Raw genomic sequence first — 21,171 nt, 5'->3', positions numbered from 1 at the left:
CTGAAGATGCCTGACTGGGACTTTGGACTGAAAGTCAGAGTGCTGAGATTAGATAAAGGGAAAAGCCATTCTTCAATCACCTGAAACCACAAGTAAACAAGGAAAAGAATGTGGGCCAACCCCAGCAGCTGTGCTAAGAGTCATCTCTGGCTTGCTTCAGGGTGGGGGAGGTGATAGCCCCCAGACCCATTAGCTGGGAGCAGGTTTGCACAGATTTCCCCCCCAGGCAAGGTGGGGGGAGGAAGTTTGGGTGTAACCCCAGCTCAGGTCAGTGAACCTATCCTCCTCTACACAAACCCCCAACCCTGGGATTGCCACATCCACAGGATATTCACTGAGAGGAAGCTGAGGGGTCCTTAGTCCATCAGGGACCCCCAAAATACCCCCAGAGCCATTCCTGCAGCCTTGCACCACAGCACTGCACGGGATGCAACAAACCCAGAGTCTGCTGTAAAGACGAGGGAAAACTCCCCCTGCACCAGGGAGGTACCTGGATTTTCCTACCTGGCCTGAGAGCTGATTAACCCATCAGACTGAATGTCTTTTGGGGGGACCCTCACCACCAAGAAAACCATCTGGGGAGGATCAATGGAACACTGAGATGTTGGGATCCACGGAGTGATGTTTTCCTTATTCTGTCCCTGTTACTCTCTTGCTGTCCCCATCACCTATTTCCTATTTCTCTCTCTCCCCATATTTAATCTCAAATAAAACCCACACTATTGTCACTGCCGCATGGTTTGCACTTTAATTCGGGCAGGGGCATTTCTAACAGCCTCAGAAACGGGATCCTGACATCTGCCCGGTCCTGGGGCTGCGGTGGGTGCCAGAGTGACTCAGCCGCTCCAGCCAACTCGGGAGCTGCAGCTCCTGGGCACGGATCGCTCCTGCAGCCTCATTCGCTGGGAAGCTGCCAGCCGATTGCCTCCTCCTCCTCTCTGCAGGCAGCTCTGCCCCGTTCTCCTCGTCTCCGGTGTCTCCGGTGCCGAAATGACCCGCCGGGGCGGAGGGGCTCGGTGCGGAGCCGGGGATGCGGCCGGAGGATGCGGCAGGGAAGGTACGGGCAGCGCGGCCGGGGGCAGGGCAGGGCAGGGCAGGATTCACCTGGCACTCCATCCCGGGGGTGCTGAGACCACCCCGTGCTGATCCATCCGACCCTGAGCCCCTCTGTCCTTGTCCCCGAGCCCTTAAGGACAGGTGCTGCAGGTGCTGGAGGTGGGAGCCCTTCCTGCATGGCTTTATGTCCCAAGCCCCCACCGCCTGGCTGCCTTGTGGGGCCACGAGCAAGAATTAAGAGTGCATTTGTCCTTATTTCAACTGCTCTCTCTCCAAAAATCAGATCTGCTGGGGGTTGTGCTGATGCAGAAATCCAGTCTGCCAAAATCTGCCTCTCAAGGTCAGTGGGCTGTGTGGATCCCAGGAGGGAGGCTGATAAAATAGCTTTTCCTTGCTGCTCCATGATTTGGCATCAGCACTTCTTGTCCCCACAAGGACTCCCCACCCTTGGGTGAAATGCAGGATTTGGCTTAAAGAAAGCAGACAAAATCCTCCTTGAATGCAGACCCCACAGCTTGACCGGAGCATCACCTGAGCCTGGTGCTTCCTCCATTACCTAATCCATCCCTCTCAGGCTCCAGAGACACCCGGGAGCATTTCCACCTTTGCTCCAGCAGCTCTCCCATCTCAGCAGAGAGGGCTGTGAGTGCTCAGGGGGGCTCAGGGGTTTTGCAGCCCCTGCTTGCAGCAAGCCCATGTGCATCTTGGGCACCTTTGCAGGGGACACAGGACTCCTCCACAGAGGAGCACCTGGTCTCTGCAGCCAGCAGGTCCATATTCCCAGATTTCCCATGCAGGGCCATGCTCAGGCTGCTCACACAAGAGACCTAGTTTCTGCTCTCCCTGCTGCCAGAAATATCCCAGCTGCCTGCAGCGGGGAGCAGGTGAGGAGAGCTCAGGCTGAAAGTGGCAGGGCTTTGTGGACACTGATGGGCTGCACGCTGAGGCTGGTCACCACACACTGTGTCAGGACTGTGGTGAGGTCTCCCATGGGCTAATCTCCACCCAGGCAGTGATGGATGGGGCACCTCAGTGCTCTTAGTTCCTGGAAGGTTGGATGGGGAGTGGAGAAACCTGCTCTAGGGTAAGGGGGTGGAAGGAGATGAACTTCAAGACCCCTCCCAATCCAAAGCACAGGGATTCTCTGGCTGTGTTGCACTGCCCTCAGGATGGGGATGCTGAGGAGCTGCCAGCCTCGGGTCAGGAGGAAGGAGGCTGAGGGGCACAGGACACGGGAGCCATGTCCTCGCGGGGCCGCTGCGCCAAGGTGCTCCCCTCGGAGCTGAACAAGGTGTGCCCCGAGAGGGGAGATGACCCTGCCACGCGCCCCAGGAAGATGAGTGACTTCGAGGTGGTCCCCAACCTGCAGCAGAGCAGCAGCAGCGTCTCCAGGAGCAGGAGGAAGGCGCATTTCCCCGCTGGCAGCAATGAAAAGGCAAGTTCGGGAGGCGCTGCAAGAGGGGATGGTTGGGCACATGCATGAAACAGAGTTAGTGCACTCATTAACTCACTAACAGGAGCATTAGTAACTGAGCAGGTTAGTTGTAGGGACAGACAGAAAACCTCCAGACATCTGAGGCACATGGCCAGCACTCATATCCCTTCTCCTTGGAGCATATCTGGCTTTATCCTTGCAGTCAGCGATGGAGCTTTCATCCTTCACACCCAAAGAAGCACCCAGATGTGCCCCCATCACCATGGGTCTGCCCCCTGGCCCTTTCCAGAAACCCTGACCACCCCTTGCTGCTTTTCTTGCTCCATCAGGAAAATCTCATCTCCTGGATTCCTGAGAACATCCGAAAGAAGGAATGCACCTATTTTGTGGAAAGCTCTCAGACATCAGATTCTGGGTAAGTGAGACACTCCTTCCTTCCCTCCCTTTCAGCAGAGCAGAAGTCAGGGTTGGTGGTAAAGCTCCAGCAGCAGAAAATCCCATATTTCTGTCACAGGGATTCAAAACTCTGTTTTTAACTGGTTCTTCAGCGTGTGGTGATTCACCACATGGCTGAAACTCTGTGTCCCAGTGAAAAACATTTCCTATGCTTTTGCAGGCAGCCACCTCCATCCTAAATATTTCTGCCCTAAATCTCTATGGTGGGAATATTTGGATTTTTTTCTCTTAATTCCCCCCCCCCCCAAACACTGCCCTTGTTTCTGCACAAGTTCTGAGCTGGAGGAGCAGCTGGGTGGGAGATGTTGTTCCTAAGGAGAACAGCACCTCCTGCCTGGGCTGAGGCTGGGCTTTGCATTTTGGGTTTCAGCTGTTCTTGTTTTTCAGGAGGATCGTGTGTGAGTGTGGCTATCTCAGGGAACAGCACCTGGATGATGCTGCCAAACCTCCCATCTTCCTGGGGAAGGAATGGGATCCCAGCAGGCACATCCAGGAAATGCCAACGGATGCCTTTGGTGATATCCACTTCACAGGGCTGGGACAGAAGACAGGGAAGGTGATCTGTTGTCCCATCTGTGGGGAGCCAGTGTTTGGGTCTTGCCAGGGCAGATTCATGGGAATATTTCCCTCCTGAATGAGAGGACAGTGGGAAAGGGTGGAATTGCCCCAAAGGCAACAGTGACTCAAGCAGAGGAGGGGTTGAGACAGGACCCCTCCTCTGAGCCTTAAACCCTTCCTGAAACCACAAGACTCGTGATTCAAGGAGTGGCTGTTCCCTGATCTTGCCCTTAGATTTGTCTGGGGAATGTTTGTTCCCAGGAAAGTGAATGGGAATAGGGTCATGGACAAAGATCTGGGCTAGCAGGAACAGGGCTCTGCTGCAGAATGGTGTTGGGAACCCTCCTGGGTGGGACAGGAGCTGTGTTTGAGGTGTCCTGTTACCCTGACCCCACTGTTCACACCCAAAACGTGTGGATGGTCCCTTTCTCTGCAGTACGTGCGTGTCTCCTCGGACACCCCTCCTCGGGTCATCTACCACCTCATGACACAGCACTGGGGCCTGGATGCACCCAACCTGCTCATCTCAGTCACCGGGGGAGCCAAAAACTTCGTCATGAAGCCGAGGCTGAAGAACATCTTCAGGCAAGGGCTGGTCAAGGTGGCCCAGACCACAGGTAAGAGACCACAGAGTAACAAAATCACGGAATCAAAGGACAGGTGGGGTTGAAAGGGACTTTTAAAGGTCATCTGGGTGCAGAGGGTCTCCCTGTGATAGTACCTGGCCATTCCAGGTTCAGTAAGTTCTGGTGATGCTGAGCTGCTTCAGGAGACCATCACTAGTGGGTTGTCCTGCTCAGTCACTGCAAAGAGGCTCAGAAGGAGCTGGACTCAGAGAGGTGCTGAAGAAGGGCAGGGAAGAGACATCTCCTGGGGGATGGAGCACCCCAGGGACCCACAGCCATATGGGGGAGGCTGGGAGCTTGCTGTGAGCAGAGCTCTCCCTTCCCACGGCCCTCTGTGCCCCCAGGAGCTTGGATCATCACAGGGGGGTCCCACGCTGGTGTGATGAAACAGGTGGGAGAGGCAGTGAGAGACTTCATCCTGAGCTGCAGCCACAAGGAGGGCGAGATTGTCACCATTGGCATTGCCACCTGGGGCACCGTGTACAACCGGGAGAGCCTCGTCTGCCCCATGGTGAGCAGCTGGGCTGGGCAGGGATTGCTTTGCTCTGCCTGGGTGTCTGGGGAACTCCTGCCAAGGAAATATGGTGGAATAAGTGCTTCTGGATGTCACTGTGGCTGGCAGCCCTGGCAAACCCAGCTGTGCCAGAAGTGATGCTCACAGAGCTTTAGAATGGTTTGTGCTGGAAGGAACCTTAAGGCTCACCTTGTTCCACCCTCTGCCGTGGAAAGGGAAGCTTTCATTAGACCAGGCTGCTCCAAGAACCATCCAACCTGGCCTGGAATCTTCCAGGCTGGTATTTGCTGAGAAGCCCCTCCACCCTACCCAGTGTCTTGAGTAGGTTCTGTGCTTCTCCTTGTGGGTGTGAGGGCTGGTGGAGCATGATGTGAGCACTGTGGGGCCCAGGGAGGGTTTGGCCAGTCTGTCCCCACATGCTGAGCCACTCCTGTCCCCACGTGCTGGTTACTTTGGCTATCTGCTGCTCCCAGAGTGTCTCCTGCTGCTCCTTACAGGGAGGCTTTCCTGCTGAGTATGTGCTGGATGAGGAGAACCAAGGCAGCCTGTCCTGCCTGGACAGCAACCACTCCCACTTCATCCTGGTGGATGACGGGACCCACGGGAGGTACGGCGTGGAAATCCCCCTGAGGACCAGGCTGGAGAAGTTCATTTCAGAGCAGACCAAGGTGAAAGGAGGTAATGGCAGCACACAGCCCGGCCTGAGGCAGGGATGGGCCATCCCCCTGGAATGGGTTTCCTTCCTGGGCTCCAGCAAGAGGCTGTGGCTTCCCCAGAGGATCCAGGCACAGGGTCTGAGAGGATTGTCATGATAAATGTGGAACTTGGATCAGAGAACCTTTCTCTGCCAGATTTATGGGATGACTAAAGGAATCCCCAAACCTTGTGATGCTGAGCTGATCAGGGAAAGTAATTTCTCCCAAAGGGCCAGATCCCAAGGGAGGTTCCAGGGGTCATCTTCTCACTGTGCAAATGATCTCCTGTCATAACACATGCACACAGAATCCCCAAATCCCCTGAGACAGAAGAGACCCGTAAGAACCCTCAAGTCCAACTCCTGGCTCTGCACAGAACACCCTGAAAATCCCACCACGAGTCTGACCTGCCATGCCAGACAATCACTGGGCATGGTTTTCCTCCCCTCTCCTGAAGCCTGGCATGTCAGGGACACTGCCCCCACCTTGCCTTTTGCACTCCACCACTCAGAGGAACTGTGTGGGGGATCAGCCCTATGGGAGGGTGACCTGGGTTCTGCTTCCCTGCAGGTGTTGCCATCAAGATCCCCATTGTGTGTGTGGTGCTGGAAGGAGGCCCTGGGACTCTTGATGTGAGGAGCTGCTGAGGAGGGGGCTGAGGAGGGACAGCTCCTCCCCAGGGTGCTACCCTCAGTGGTGCCACGCTGACACTGGGAGCAGCAGCGGGGTCCCAGGTGCCTGGGTGGGATCAGCCCAACGTCCCCTCTCTGCTGCAGACCATCTACAACGCCATCACCCACGGGACCCCCTGTGTGATCGTGGAGGGGTCGGGGCGCGTGGCCGATGTCATCGCGCAGGTGGCCAGCCTGCCCCTGGCCCGCATCACCATCGCCCTCATCCAGAGGAAACTCAGCCTCCTCTTCCAGGACACCTACGAGCTCTTCACCGAGAGCAAGCTGGTGGAGTGGACCAAGAAGGTGAGGCCCTTGCAGGCTCCTCTGAGCGCTGGGAGGGGTCCCAGGGGTGCTGGCCTCCCAGCCCTCCTCATCACTGTCCTGGGGGCACCCCAAGGGCTCAGGCTCTGCTCCTCCACTGCCTGCTCTTGTGATCTTGTAAAAAGGTCTGGTAGCTCTTGTCCTCTGGAACCCAGTGGAAAAAGGCTGCTCTGATGTTCCAAATCTCAGTTTTTATCTAGGTAGGAAATGTTTGGCTCCCTCCCCTGGGTGGAGCATCTCCCAATGGGATGATGTAATTTTATCAGTCATGCACTGGGACTCAATGGCCATTAACAGGAGATATCTCCTGGAGGAAGGATGGGTTGTGGGAAAGATAAAGAACACTGCCCCATCTGGTTTTAACAGATGGCCCATTAACAGGAGATATCTCCACAGAGATAAAAATCACTGTCCCACCTAGTTCCAGCAGATGGTGATAGAATACACACTTTTGGGCACATCTGTACATTGTAAGCTAGGACACCTACCCATGATGGAGGAACACAGCACAGGTGACAGAGGGGAGTGAGGCATTGCCCTGCACAGTGGGAAGCAGCAGGGAGGAGATGCTGCTGCTCATTGCTTGCCCACGGCTCTCCTTGTAGATCCAAGACATAGTGCGGAGCCGGCAGCTCCTGACCATCTTCAGAGAGGGCAAATACGGCCAGCAGGACGTGGATGTGGCCATCCTCCAGGCCCTCTTCAAAGGTGAGGGGCAGGGGCCTCCCTGCAGGATGGGGCAAGGTGAACAGGATGGGGGTCAAGTCACCTCCTACCACTGCTTGACTTATGGGGTCACCAAAGAAACCCCCAAACCTTGTTACTGGGGAGGGATCATTATCCAAGTGATGCTTTGGGGAGCTCCCTGGAGCAGAGGCTGGGCAGAGTTAAAGGAATAGAGTGGGTGTTTATTAGAAGGATTCACCTTGGGCAGTACAAGAGCCTGGCTGTGGCTACACCCAAGATGGACCCTGGTCAGAAGTTTTCACACTTTTATAAGTTTTGGTCCATTTACACATTGGGGTTAATTGTCCAGTTCCAGCTCCAGGTTCTGCAGTCCCATCCTCCCAGATTCTCTCCTCAATTCACTGCTGTTTGCACTTTTTGGGCTGAAGCTGCAGCAGTGTCCTTAGTTCTGGGGCTGGAGAAGGATTGTTTTGTGTGACTGAGCTGTGAGGAGAACATGTAACACTTTATATGAAGCTCAGAGTTATATCCTAATGCAGTACAAAGTTTGGAAAATATGAAAGCTGAAGCTTAAGGCATCACAGAGAGTCACACATGCCTCCATGTGCTATCTCCCCAGTGGCTGATGCTCTGTTCTAACACATGCACTTTGCCTGCAGCATCACGAAACCAGGACCACTTTGGTCGGGAGAACTGGGACCACCAGCTGAAGCTGGCTGTGGCCTGGAACAGGGTGGACATTGCCCGAAGTGAGATCTTCACAGATGACCACGACTGGAAGGTACAGCCACCCCTGTGGGTATGGAGGGCCCTTCTCACCTTGGCTGTGACAAAGACAATTGGTTTTTAATTCAAAACTAGTGTTTTTAAGAACCTACCTAGAACCTGAAATACCTTTTGACAGCTCTTCCCTGTAGTCACTGCTCAAATAGCAATTTGTCTCTAACTCATCTCACCCAGCCTGGTTGGCCATATTTTATTACAGAGTGGGGCAGGGGCCAGCTCTGCCATCCCATGCCTGCTCCTGCAGTTGAGAAGTCAAGGCTGAGAAGGATAGTCTGTCCTTTCTGATGGGGCAGTGGAATTTGAAAGGGATTTTCCTATTTCAGTCATCAGTTTGGGTTCCCCCAGCTCACACACCTTTGATGGGACTGGGAAGGGCTGGTGGGAGCTAGGAACCCAAAAGTGAAGGATTTGAGGATATATGCCCCATCCCTGGAAATGCTGAAGGTCAACCTGGACAAGGTGTTGAGCTGGAATGAGATGAGCTTCCAACCCAAACTGTCCTGTGATTCTGTGATATCCATGAACTTGGATAGGTGGTGTCTGCCCTACCCACCCCTCTGCCCAGCAGCCAGAGAAGACTGCCCTCTTCTAACCCCCTGTTTTTAGTACAAGTTTTAGTACTTGCCACACCCTCTGCTCACCCCTCACCTCTGCTTTTGGCCTGCCAGCCCTCAGACCTGCACCCCGTGATGGCAGCTGCCCTGATTTCCAACAAGCCAGAGTTCGTGAAGCTGTTCCTGGAGCAGGGAGTGCGCCTCAAGGATTTTGTCACCTGGGACACGCTGGTTTACCTCTACGACAACCTGGCCCCGTCCTGCCTGTTCCACAGCAAGCTGCAGAAGGTGCTGCTGGAGGAGAGGGAGCACGCAGCCGGCTCCAAGCTGCCCAGGCTGCAGATGCACCACGTTTCGCAGGTGCTGCGGGAGCTGCTGGGCTGCTCCACCCAGCCGCTCTACCCCAAGCCCAAGCACACGGAGCGGCCCCGCCTCTCCATCCCCGTGCCGCACATCAAGCTGAACGTGAGCATCTCCCGCTGGCAGCCGCGGATCGGCCCCAGGGACCGGGGGGAAAGGGAGGGGTCGGGGTCAGCCCTAGAGAGACACCAAAGTGACCCCAAAGTACCCATACAGCCCCATAGAGACCCCAAAGTAACCCCATAGAGACCCCATAGAGACCCCATAGAGACTCCATAGAGACCCCATAGAACCCCCAAAGAGACCCCAAAGTAACCCCATAGAGCCCCATAGAGCCCCATAGAGACCCCAAAGTAACCCCATAGAACCCCATAGAGACGCCATAGAGACCCCAAAGTAACCCCAGAGAGCCCCATAGAGCCTCATAGAGACTCCATAGAGACCCCATAGAGACCCTATAGAGCCCCCAAAGAGACCCCATAGAGACCCCATAGAGATGTCCCAGCCCTATAAAGACCACAAAGAGACCCCATAAAGACCCCATAAAGCCCCAGAGACCCCAAAGTAACCCCATAGAGACCCCATAGAGACATCCCAGCCCTATAAAGACCCCAAAGAGACCCCAAAGAACCCAACAGAGACCCCATGAAGACCCCATACAGCCCCACAGAGACCCCATAGGAACATCCCAGCCCCATAGAAACCCCATAGAGACCCCATAGAGACCCCATAGGAATGTCCCAGCCCCATAGAAACCCCATAGAGACCCCATAGAGACCCTATAGGAACCTCCCAGCCCTATAAAGACCCCAAAGAGACCCCATAAAGACCCCATAGAGCCCCACAGAGACCCATAGGGACTTTCCTGATCTTATAGAAACCTCATAGAGACCCCATAGAGACCCCATAGGAATGTCCCAGCCCCATAGAAACCCCATAGAGACCCCATAGGGCCCCATAAAGACCCCACAGAGCCCCCTCAGCCCTATAGAAACCTCATAGAGCCCCATAGAGACCCTACAGAGATCACATAGAGCCCCTCCAGCCCCATAGAGCCCCCACAGAGAACCCATAGGAACCTCCCTGCCCCATAAGGACCCCAAAGAGACCCCACAGGGACCCCATAAGACCCCAGTGATCCCATAGAGCCCCATAGAGAGCAGGGAGGGGACACTGCCTCAGGGAGCTGTGCTGTGCTGGAGGATGCAGCTGGGTGTCTGTCCTCTTGTCTGCTCAAATAATGTACTAAAAGTGCCTTAAAGCCCTGCCCTGCATTTTCCAGGTGCAGCTCCCCCCTTCCTACACCTGCAGCACAGTGTGGGGTGTGATGCTGGTGGGCAGGACCCGGTGGGGTGGGTGCACAGCTCCACCTGATCCCAGCCCGAGAAAAAGTGGAATTTGCAGGATGAATCCAGTCTCTCTGCCTGGGCAAAGCCCTTTCCATGGGTGTGGAGGCCCAGCAGGCTGGGTGAGCAGCTCTGAGCACTGCCCTCCTTGCAGGTGCAGGGCTCCAGCCTGCGCTCCCTCTACAAGCGCTCTGCCGGCCGGGTCACCTTCACCATGGACCCCGTGCGGGACCTGCTCATCTGGGCCGTGGTCCAGAACCGCAGGGAGCTGGCAGAAATCATCTGGGCACAGGTAGCACAGCCCTGAGCCTGGCCACAGCTCAGGGGCCCGTGGGGAGCCAAAGCTCGCAGCCCCAAGGCGGGCAGTGGAAGCTGCTGGGATTTGGGGTGGTGGCAGGGCTGTCCTGAGCCTGGCCCCGGCCAAACAGGAGCCAGCTAGCCAGCCTGAGGGCACTTAGTGTCCAGCCACAGCATGAGACCAGATCCTTCCCTTCCTGGCCAAAACAGGTAGAGGGGATGTGCAGGGCCAGAAGTGGGCTAGTCAGGCTGGAAGAGCCCACAGGGACACACAGCTGGAGTGGAGAAGGTTTCTACTCATAGACAGCATTCCAGGGAAAGAGACAGTGTAGCTGACATGAACATGCCAAGGAGCACTCTGTCCTATCAGCCAAAGCATCCCACAAAGAGGGCAGGGCTGTTCCCATATTCCCCATGGCAGTGGGTTATCCAGAGGTGAGCTTGGCTCAGCCCTGTCATGGCAAGCTGTCCATCCTGAGCACTGATGTGTCTGGGACACCCTCCTTCCTATGGGAGCTGGGGAGGGCTTGTCAAGACTTCTGGGACTTGACAGACAGGGTGTCCATGCTTTCCTTATCCTCTTCTGTGCCAGAGCCAGGACTGCATGGCAGCTGCACTGGCCTGCAGCAAAATCCTGAAGGAGCTGGCCAAGGAGGAGGAGGACACGGACACCACTGATGACATGCTGGCCCTGGCCGAGGAGTACGAGCACAAGGCAATCGGTGAGGAGGAGGGCACCAGCACCCCAGAGCTGCTCCTGCACCCCAGATCTGCTCCTGTCTGTACCCCAGGGCTGCTCCTGCACCCCAGAGCTGCTCCTGCACACCAGATCTGCTCCTGTCTGTACCCCAGGGCTGCTCCTGCATCCCAGAGCTGCTCCTGTCTGTACCCCAGATCTGCTCCTGCACTCTGCAATGCTGTTCCTGCATCCCAGAGCTGCTCCTGTCTGCACCCCAGAGCTGTTCCTGTACCCCAGATCTGCTCCTGTCTGCACCCCAGAGCTGCTCCTGCACTCTGCAATGCTGTTCCTGCACCCCAGAGCTGCTCCTGTACCTCAGATCTGCTCCTGCACCCCAGAGCTGCTCCTGCACCCCAAAGCTGCTCCTGCCTATACCCCAGATCTGCTCCTGTCTGTACCCCAGGGCTGCTCCTGCACTCTGCAATGCTGTTCCTGTACCCCAGAGCTGTTCCAGCACCCCAGAGCTGCTCCTGTCTGTACCCCAGAGCTGCTCCTGTCTGTACCCCAAGGCTGCTCCAGCACCCTCCAGTGCTGGTGAGCTTTACCCAGGAGATGCCTGGGGGGTGAGAAATGGGACTCCCATCCTCACAGATGGGGACTGTGCTCCAAAGGCTGTGCCTGCAGGGTGGTGGGAGCCCAGGGAGTGCCAGGGGGGTGCAGTGTCCTGATCCTGCTCACAAGGGTGACTGTGTGCCCTGGTGCTGGCCCCTCCAGGTGTGTTCACAGACTGCTACCGCAAGGACGAAGAGAGAGCCCAGAAGCTTCTCACCCGTGTCTCTGAAGCCTGGGGGAAGACAACCTGTCTGCAGCTGGCACTGGAGGCCAAGAACATGAATTTTGTGTCCCATGGGGGAGTCCAGGTGGGCTCCAGCAGTGGTCCTTGGAGGCAATGTGCTCAAATGTCCCCAAGATCCAGAGTTTCTCATGGGTAATCTTTGGTTCTGTAACCAGCACTCCTCCTTCTCCCTCCTCACAGGCTTTCCTAACCAAGGTCTGGTGGGGGAAGCTGTCTGTGGACAATGGCCTGTGGAGGGTGATTACCTGCATGCTGTTCTTCCCGCTGCTCTACACCAACCTCATCACCTTCAGGTACTCGTGGCAGCTGGGACAGTGGGGCAGGGCTGTCCTCCAGCCTCCCCCCGAGCCCACAGCCAGCCCTGCTCCAGCAGGGAGAAGAGGCTGCAGCCCACGGGCTGCCTGGCGCGCCTCCGAGCCTTCTTCACTGCGCCCGTCGTCATCTTCCTCATGAACATCCTCTCCTACTTCACCTTCCTGCTGCTCTTTGCCTACGTCCTGATGGTCGACTTCCAGCCAGTGCCATCCTGGAGGGAATACCTCATCTACTTCTGGCTCTTCTCCCTGGTGTGCGAGGAGACCCGCCAGGTGGGGCAGCACAGCTGAGCCTGGCAGGGCACAGCGGGGGACACAGCCCTCTGGTGCTCCTGGGAGCTGCCACACAGATCCTGGTCCCATGCTGCTTCTCAGATCCCCCATCTCCAGAATCCAGGGATTCTCCTTGGCCCTGTATGTTTGCAGAAGAAAATGGTGTAGGGCTGCTGGGCTTTTCCCAGAAGGTGCCTGGTGTTTTGGGATTGTCAGGAGATGGAGGCAGCTCTTCCTTTGGGTGAATTCCCAGCAGGATTTCCAGGTTTTGTTTGGGATGTGAGATTTTTCAGCTTTTGCTTCAACATCTCAGTGCCTTTCTCCTCCAGCCTGAAGAGCCCTAAAGTCCCCATGCTCCTCCCATGCTCCTAGAGAAAACCACATAGGCTCAGGCTTTGGGTCAGCAAGAGTGCCCAGTGATGTCCAGATAACCTGTGTGGTCTCTCCCCTCTATGAGGCACACAGAATATCTTACACCCAGCCCCTTTTCTCTTCCCAACAGCTGCTGTATGATCCAGATGGACTTGGACTTGTCAAAATGGCTTCCCTGTACATCAAGGACTTCTGGAATAAGCTGGATATCTGTGCCATCCTAGTCTTTATTGCAGGGCTGACTTGCAGGTGAGCTGCAGAGCTCAATGGTGTTTTCATTGAATCATGGAATCTCAGACTGGTTTGGGTGGGAAGGGATCTTAAAGCCCACCCAGTCCCACCCCCTACCATGGGCAGGGACGCCTTCCACTATCCTAGGATGCTCCAAACTCCATCCAACCCAGCCTGGAACACTTCCAGGGATGGGGCATCCGTGCCAGGGCCTCCCCTCCCTCTCAGTTATCCCAACCTAAATTATTCTATATGTTCCATGTGTGAGCTGTTCCCTTTCCTCTCCTCTGTGTCCAGGCTGATCCCATCCACCTTATATCCTGGGCGCATCGTCCTGTCCCTGGCTTTCATCATTTTCTGCCTGCGCCTGATGCACATTTTCACAGTCAGTAAAACCCTGGGGCCCAAGATCATCATCGTGAAGCGCATGGTGAGAGCTCTCCTCTGTCCTGCTTGAGCAGCTGGATGTGCCACCCATGTTCTCCCATCCTGGAGCGGGGCTTGCTCCAGGACACAGCTGTCCTTCCCCTCTGTCTTTGCAGATGAAGGATGTCTTCTTCTTCCTCTTCCTGCTGGCAGTGTGGGTGGTGTCCTTCGGGGTGGCCAAGCAGGCCATCCTGATCCACAACGAGGAGCGCGTGGAGTGGCTTTTCCGCGGCGTGGTCTACCATTCCTACCTGACCATCTTTGGGCAGATCCCCTCCTACATCGATGGTAAGGGACAGCACATGGCACCAGCAGGGTGGCTGTGACACAGCTGATGTACCAGACTCGTGCCATGCTGGCCCATGGAAGTCCCACAGAGCTGGAAGTGAACAGAGCACCCAGGATGATGCAGATAGAGGTCAAATCCCTGCCCGGTGCTCAGCTCCCTGGAAGCTGGCTCCTTCCTGAGAGCAGAACATGCTCCCCAAGACACCTGAGGCTTGGCCACCATGGAGTCACACTGTGCTCTCCCACAGGGGTCAACTTCAACATCGACCAGTGCAGCCCCAATGGGACTGACCCCTACAAGCCCAAGTGCCCGGAGACAAACGCGGACAACAAGAAGCCCATCTTCCCAGAGTGGCTGACGGTCATCCTGCTGTGCCTCTACCTGCTCTTCACCAACATCCTCCTCCTCAACCTGCTCATTGCCATGTTCAAGTGAGTCTGGGGGGCTCTGGATGTGGTGGAAGCAGTGGGATCCCACTTGGGGATTGTCCTGGTTTGGAGGACAGGTGTCTGTTAAGAAAGGCAGGACTTTCTCTTTGAAATGGAGAATGTAAACCCCCTCCCTTCAAATTATTATAATTTTGAAATTAAGGGGATCACAGGCAAAGATATGGGAAATAGGAATAACAGTTCTTTACTAGGAAAAATAAAATAGAAATACAGTATTACAAAGAACAAACCCAAAACACTGACAGAGTCAGAATCCAAGCTGACACCTGTCAGTCAGTCAGGGTGCTGGCAGCAATCCCATTCAATGGTGGCTGCATCCTCCTGCAGTGGCAGATGTGGTTCAGCTGGAGCAGTGCTCCTGGAGAAGGTGCAGTTTCCCTCTGAAACTCCAGTGATGATGTAGAAGGGTCCAGTTTTCCTCTGGAATCCAGTGGAAAAAGGCTGCTCTGATGTTCCAAATCTCAGATTTTATCTAGGTAGGAAATGTTTGGCTCCTCCCCCTGGGTGGAGCATCTCCCAATGGGATGATGTAATTTTATCAGTCATGCAGTGGGACTGAATGGGCCATTAACAGGAGATATCTCCTGGGGAAAGGATGGGTTGTGGAAAAGATAAAGAACAAAAAGATAAAAGAACTGCCCACTTGGTTTTTAACAGATGACCTATTAGCAGAGGATATGTCCCACAGAGATAAGGATCACTGCTTTACCTGGTTTCAGCAGATGGTGATAGAATACACACTTTTGGTCACATCCTGTATTGCAACCTAAGACAGGGGTTATAGATCAAGTTCAAGTCAGGGCTGATGGGGGAGCTGGGTAGAGCTGGGGCACCACTCAAACACGACGAGCCCCTTCACCCCCACGGCACTGCTGACACCTGGGCTCTGCCCCAGCTACACCTTCCAGCAGGTCCAGGAGCACACGGACCAGATCTGGAAGTTCCAGCGGCACGACCTGATCGAGGAGTACCACGGGCGCCCGCCCGCGCCGCCGCCCCTCATCCTGCTCAACCACCTGCAGCTGCTGCTGCGGCGCTGCCTGCTGCGCCAGCCAGCCCCCCACCACAAGCTCAGTGAGCACCAGCACCCCTCCTGCCCTCTGCCCCCTCCCCAGGCCGCGGCTCCGCGCCCCGAGGCTGCGGTCCTGGGGTTCGGGATGCCCGGAGATGTGGCAGCGCTGCCATCCTCTTCCTTCGGCAGAGGAGAAGCTGGAAAAGAACGAAGAAGCTGCCCTTCTCTCCTGGGAGATGTACCTGAAGGAGAACTACCTGCAGCACCAGCAGTGCCAGGAGAAGCAGAACATGGAGCAGATGATCCGGGACATCGCGCAGAGGTTCGGCTGCTCCCGAGGAGGGAAGTTCCTTCGGTGTCCTGGGCACAGAAGGGTTGGGATCGGTGCAGGGGTGGTGCTGAGGGTGTTCCAGCCTGCACTGTCTCTCCAGGGTTGATGTCCTGGCAGAGCTGCTGGACTTGGACCGGGTGAAGAGGACGGGGGTAGTGGAGCAAAGACTGGGCTCTCTGGAGGACCAGGTGAGGCAAAACCAGGGCAAGAACCCAAGAAAGGTGAAATTTTTCCAGGGGCTGAGTCAATTGAAGCAGAACACAAACTCTCAGAATCAATATCCTTAGCTTCTGAGGGGGAAAGGTCTATAGGAAAAGTTCTGTTTGACTCTGAAGTAAACAGGATGCAGGTGGGAAGTGGTGGGATGGGCCACTGCCTCCACCAAACAGTTAGAGCTGACCCAGCTCTTCTCCTTGGCCTGAGAGGGCCCTCCAGACCTCCTGGAGAAGAGATTCTCTGTCTACTCCCTCTGGAGCTAGCCCAGCCTTCCCATATTCTGCTTCCATCTCCCTTTCCACCAGCTTTGTAAAACTATTTCCCTGGAGAAGGTTTTCCAAGGCAAACATCAGGACACAGCCAAGAGCAGTGGTGCCTCCTGCCAGGGCTGGATCCCGTGGTACCTGGGGAGCAGCAGGGCAGGGGCTGACCCCCCCTGTGCCCTGCAGGTGCATCAGAGTGCCCAGGCCCTGAGGTGGATGATGCAGGCACTGAGGGGCAATGGCTTCAGCTCAGGCGAGGATGTGCCACCCGTGGGTAAGCAGAGCCCGACTCCTCCCCAGCAGCCCCTCACACCCCTCTGTCAATCAGTGAGGCAGAGATTCCTTTGGTCCTGGGAGGTTTGGTGTCCCCATGGGGTCATCCAGCCCTTCCTGAGTCTGGGGTTTAATCCAGGACCTGCCAGAAGGGAAGGCAGGCTCCATGGCTCCAGGGGACATCATGGAGAGACCCAGCCTCCTCCCTCAGCAGAGCCCCAGCCCACAGTGCTGGGCTTGGGGCCCTGCTTTGTGGGACCCTGCTGTCTGTGTCTCCTCCAAAGCCTTGGACTCCAAGGAGTTGGACCTGGAGGGGAAACCCGAGGAGAGCCAGCCCCCGTACCACGTGCTTGCCCGAAACCTCCTGTACCCAGGGTCTCACACTCTCCGCTTCCCCGTGCCAGATGAGAAGGTTCCCTGGGAGGTAGGAGCTCTGATGCTGGGCAGGGGGGCTGGGAGGAGGAGGTTTGAGGCTTATCCTGACAGTGGTGGGCAGAGGAACCCAACATCCCACTGGAGAGCTCTTGTTCTTCCCAGCCCTGGCACCATTGGCTCTCCGGAGTCACTGCTTGAGTGACCCCAAAGAAAAGGGCACCATTCCTGCAAGGATCTGCAGTGCTAGGAATGCCTGGGGGTGCTTGGTTGGACACAGAGGGTGCAACCATTCACCTCTGCATTTCCTGAAGCACAGCTAGCTCAGGGTCAGGGACAGGACCCATGGGAGTATGAGCCCCTGAGCCCAGTCCCCAGCCTGGAGCATCACCTGGGAGTGATGCTACAAGCTGGGCAGAGGAAGAGACCAGGCCATGAGGTGTTCCTGGGGTCCCAGTCCCTGTCTGCTGTGGGGGGCTGACCCAGCCACGTGTTGTGCAGGTGGATTTCCCACTCTACGACCCCCCTGCCTACTCGGCTGACCACAAGGACATGGCTGTGCAGGACCCCTTCAGCCTGTGAGTCTCCCCCCACGGCTCCCCAGTGCTCCCCCCTGCCCTGGGCAGCACAGCCAGCTCTCCCTGCTGGGCTGCCTCCCACCCTGCAGCTCCTTGGAGTCTCTCCTGAAGATCAACTACAACACCATGGACGGGCTGATCGACCGGCAGAGCTTCCACGGGCTCTACGCCGTGCAGGACGGGCTGCCACTGTGAGTGCCACGCCACCAGCCACCGGGAAGCTGGGGGGAGGAAAAGCACTGGGGACAGAGAGCACACCCATCCCATTCCCATTTTCCTACAGCTAATGGTGGGGCGGGGATAACTGCATGTATTGTCCTTAGGGCTGAGCCTTGCAAAAACCCCCCAAAAGAGGTGGGAAGTGTTCTAGGGGTGCACAGAGGAGTCTGGTGCTGCCCCAGCCCCTCTCTCTCACCCTGGCAGGAACCCCATGGGCAGGACGGGGCTGCGAGGCCGTGGGAGGCTGCACTGCTTTGGGCCCAACCATGCCCTGCACCCTGTGGTGACCCGGTGAGTGTGCCCTGCTGCAGCAGGGGTGAGCATGTGGGGTGTACAGGGGGCATGGGGCCACCTCGGACACCTGGCCAAACCCCACACTGCCAGGGTGGCCCCTGCTGGGCAGAGCGGAGCCAAGTCCAGCTGCAGCATGACAGGGGCCTCTCTCACAGCTGGAGGAGGAATTTGGATGGGTCCATCATAAGGAAGAGCCTGAAGAAGATGCTGGAAGTCCTGGTGGCCCAATACCCACTGTCAGATGTCTGGGCTCTGCCTGGGGTAAGAGCTGGAAGAAACCAGAGCTGGTGCAGAAGGAGCTGAGGAGATGGGATGGAGGGATGGAGGGATGGAGGGATGGATGGAAGGAAGGAAGGAAGGAAGGAAGGAAGGAAGGAAGGAAGGAAGGAAGGAAGGAAGGAAGGAAGGAAGGAAGGAAGGAAGGAAGGAAGGAAGGAAAAGGGGAATCACAGGTGTGTGTCACAGCTGTGGCTCTGCCCCTCCTGCAGAACATCTGCATGCCAGGGCTACTCCACACTGTCCCCTGCCTCTCCCTCCTCCCCCTCCATGGCTTCCATCCTCACATCCTTCCTGTGAGCCTGTTAAGCCACTGGCAAAGCATCCTTTGGCAGGCATTGGATCAGGCAAACTCACATCCTCTTGGGCAGAGCTGCCTTTGGGCAGGAGAGGGAGGATGGGAGGCACCAGCAGACCTTGTGCAGTGCTGGCTGGCCTGCTGGCCCAGCTGTGGCAGGGAGGGAGGCTGGAGGCCCCAGAGCTGACATCTGCCTTGGCACAGGGGTCACTAGAGCCGGGCGAGACGCTGCCCCTGAAGCTCAAGTGGATCCTGCGCCGGGAGTTCTGGCCCCAGTTCCAGAACCTGCTGAAACAAGGCACTGAGGTGGGGCCACACGGGTGTCCCTGTGGCATTGGGTCACAGGAGGGTTCAGTGGGATGGGGGCATTTGGGCATCACCCTGGCACAGGGACATACAGGGGTCACAGTCCACGTGGGTGGACAGGGTACAGGAGCTGGGTGCATCACCTCTTGGCTGCTGCTCCCACCTGAGAGGAAGGGCTGAGGGAGGTGAAGATGTGCCATAATTCATGTGTGGGGGTCAGGGAGCAGCCCAGAGCCCCCGGGGGAGGGCTGCCCACCCCAGTGTCTGTGCCTGCTGCAGTGACTCCCCATGGCCCCAGCTGCAGTGGGAGGGGGTCTCCAGGAGGGCAGGGTGATGCCCAGCCACCCCCAGGGTGCCTCAGAGAGGTGCTGAGGGCTGCTCATGTGGCATCTCCACATAGGTACACAAGGGGTACCTGGATGACCCACGCAACACAGACAATGCCTGGGTGGAGACCGTGGCCATCAGCGTGCACTTTGACACCCAGAACGACGTGGAGATGAAGAGGCTGAATTCTGTAAGGGGCTGTCACCCTGTGGGTCACCCTGACCCCTCCTGGGCCACAGGAGCCAGATCTCCAGACCCAGATCTCCACAGCACTGGGATTCTCTGGCTGCATGCAGTGGGGGGGAAGAACACGGGGATGAACATGGGGCGGCACCTCCATGTGTGCCCCAAAAAGAAAGGGTGGGAGGCTGGGGACTAGAGGTGGTGGTGAGCCTGGCCAGCAGCCCACGTGTGACACCTGTCCCCTTGCAGTTCCTGCAGGGCTGTGACCCAGAGCTGTGCATCCGCTGGCAGGTGCTGGACAAGAGGATCCCCCTGCACGCCAACCACAAGGAGCTCCTGCACAAGGTCTCCACCCTCCTCGGTGCCTACTACTGAGGCCTCGTGCACAGGGCTCCTGGGGCTGCAGCTCCACACCAGCTCACCTGGGAGAACAGGGCAGCTGCTGCATTGAGGTTCTCTGGGTGCCTCTGTGAATGGATACTGCAGGTCTCTGGGAGGAAAGATGTCCCCTCCCTGGGGACACGGGCTGCCTGGGCAGTGAATCACCTCAGCCACCCAGCTTGTGTCTTGGTGCTTCCACATCAGCCCACAGCACTAGCCCAGAGCTTGGGCCACACAGAGCTACAGGGTTTTTCCTGTGAGATGGTCCTTCTGTCCACACCACCCTGCTCTGGACTTTGGGGTGGGCACTGGGGGCTCGCCAGTCCCAGCTACCCTCCACCAGAATATCCATCACTGCTCCCTGCTCCTGCTCTGAGCCCCACTGCCACAGATCCCGAAGGATTGCTCTGGACAGGGCTTGGAGTCACCCCTGTGGTGGCTGTACCCATACCTCAGAGCCAACAACATGGTTCTCCAGCACTTGTGAAGGTGTGAATAGCTCTTGGCTGATACACCTGTGGTTCCATAGCTCTGCACAAGCCCACCTGCCACGCCCCAAGCTGATATGTGATCCTGTGTGTGTGTGCTGAGCACTGGCTTGCAGCTAAAATTCCCTCCTCTCCCTGAGCCAAGGCCCCAGCTAAATGTCACCTGCCTGTCCCCATCTCCTCGTGCACATGGATGGAAAGTGGCAGCTTGCTGGGACACAGGTGATCCATGCTCTGTGGCTCCTTGGGCAGGCAGGGACAGCAGAGGAACACCAGAGTGTCAATCCCAGACATCCCTGCTTTTAAGGGGTCTTTCACTCATGTTTTCTGTTGCCTGCCACGGGGTGAACAAGGCACAATGGATACATTTCTTGGTCATCCAGAAGAGCCCCATAGTGGCATGTCATGCCTGGGACTGCTCAGGAAGGGATTTTGGCACCCCCACCTTCTCCCAGTGGATCAGACACTGGCCAGCCAAGGCTGCTCATCCCACACTGGTGGCCACCACAGCACAACTGCAGTTTCACCAGTGATGCACTGGGGTTTGGCAAGGGGAGAGGGCTCAGTCTGGCAATGTATTCTACCCAGCTCAATAAACCATGTGTTAAACGACTGCAGGCTGGTGGTGTCTCACAGCTGTTTAACCAGGGGCCATTCCTGGAGGCCCTGCAGGCTGTTTGTGGAGCACACTTCTGGGACAAGCCCAATTCCCACCCCAATCTTGTTATACAAATTCACTTTGCTTTAGACTCTCCCCACTGATGGCTGAATCACAGAATGGTTTGGGTTGGAAGGGGCTTTAACCATAATTTAATTTCAAGACCCCTGCCATGGTGAGGAACACCTTGCAGCAGACCAGGGTGCTCGAGATGAGTTGACCCGCTCAGAGTTGAGATGGGAGCTGTGCTGATGCTTTGGGGGCATCCCAAAATGATGGCACGGCACCTCCTCCCGTTGCTCCTGGACTGTTTGATGTCTGCTCCTGGTCTCTGTCACCGACAGCGACAGGAGACATCAGCTGAGACTCGGGGAGGTCCGGACCGGGCCATGGCCGGGGAGGGAGATGGTGCCTTACAGCAGCTGATGGCACTTCTAGCCCG

At 56.7% G+C, this 21,171-nt stretch overlaps 1 protein-coding gene across 2 annotated transcripts; it reads left to right on the top strand.

The window, feature by feature from the left end:
- Window positions 1–923: 923 nt before the first annotated feature.
- TRPM2 (transient receptor potential cation channel subfamily M member 2) lies at window positions 924–20,684 on the top strand. 2 transcript variants are annotated; one of them, XM_056498317.1, is made up of 33 exons: window positions 924–1,057; window positions 2,225–2,491; window positions 2,821–2,906; window positions 3,335–3,503; window positions 3,942–4,122; window positions 4,476–4,642; window positions 5,143–5,323; window positions 5,911–5,972; window positions 6,117–6,317; window positions 6,941–7,043; window positions 7,682–7,803; window positions 8,477–8,827; window positions 10,223–10,360; window positions 10,958–11,087; window positions 11,819–11,964; window positions 12,081–12,193; window positions 12,274–12,487; window positions 12,990–13,108; window positions 13,388–13,520; window positions 13,633–13,804; window positions 14,053–14,236; window positions 15,150–15,328; window positions 15,456–15,588; window positions 15,698–15,785; window positions 16,263–16,350; window positions 16,634–16,773; window positions 17,223–17,299; window positions 17,389–17,490; window positions 17,723–17,809; window positions 17,968–18,073; window positions 18,591–18,692; window positions 19,093–19,209; window positions 19,452–20,684. In XM_056498317.1, exons 2-33 carry the CDS (start codon window positions 2,297–2,299, stop codon window positions 19,575–19,577), a joined length of 4,512 nt encoding a protein of 1,503 aa, XP_056354292.1. In that variant the 5' UTR covers window positions 924–1,057; window positions 2,225–2,296; the 3' UTR covers window positions 19,578–20,684. The 2 variants fall into 2 exon arrangements, with proteins under 2 accessions (XP_056354292.1, XP_056354291.1); XM_056498316.1 differs by having other exon boundaries at window positions 12,271–12,487.
- Window positions 20,685–21,171: the final 487 nt, after the last annotated feature.

Source organism: Oenanthe melanoleuca, chromosome 9 (genome assembly GCF_029582105.1).
Source record: "Oenanthe melanoleuca isolate GR-GAL-2019-014 chromosome 9, OMel1.0, whole genome shotgun sequence".
NCBI lineage: Eukaryota > Metazoa > Chordata > Aves > Passeriformes > Muscicapidae > Oenanthe > Oenanthe melanoleuca.
The sequence above is the reverse complement of the archived record's forward strand: the minus strand, read 5'-3'. Positions and strand labels throughout refer to the sequence as shown.

Coding starts and splice junctions, on each gene's coding strand:
- TRPM2 (XM_056498316.1), top strand. CDS start 2,297: ATGTCCTCGCGGGGCCGCTGCGCCAAGGTGCTCCCCTCGGAGCTGAAC. Junction 12,194..12,270: donor ACCAACCTCATCACCTTCAG/GTACTCGTGGCA, acceptor GCCCTGCTCCAG/CAGGGAGAAGAGGCTGCAGC. Junction 17,810..17,967: donor CTGCACCCTGTGGTGACCCG/GTGAGTGTGCCC, acceptor CCTCTCTCACAG/CTGGAGGAGGAATTTGGATG.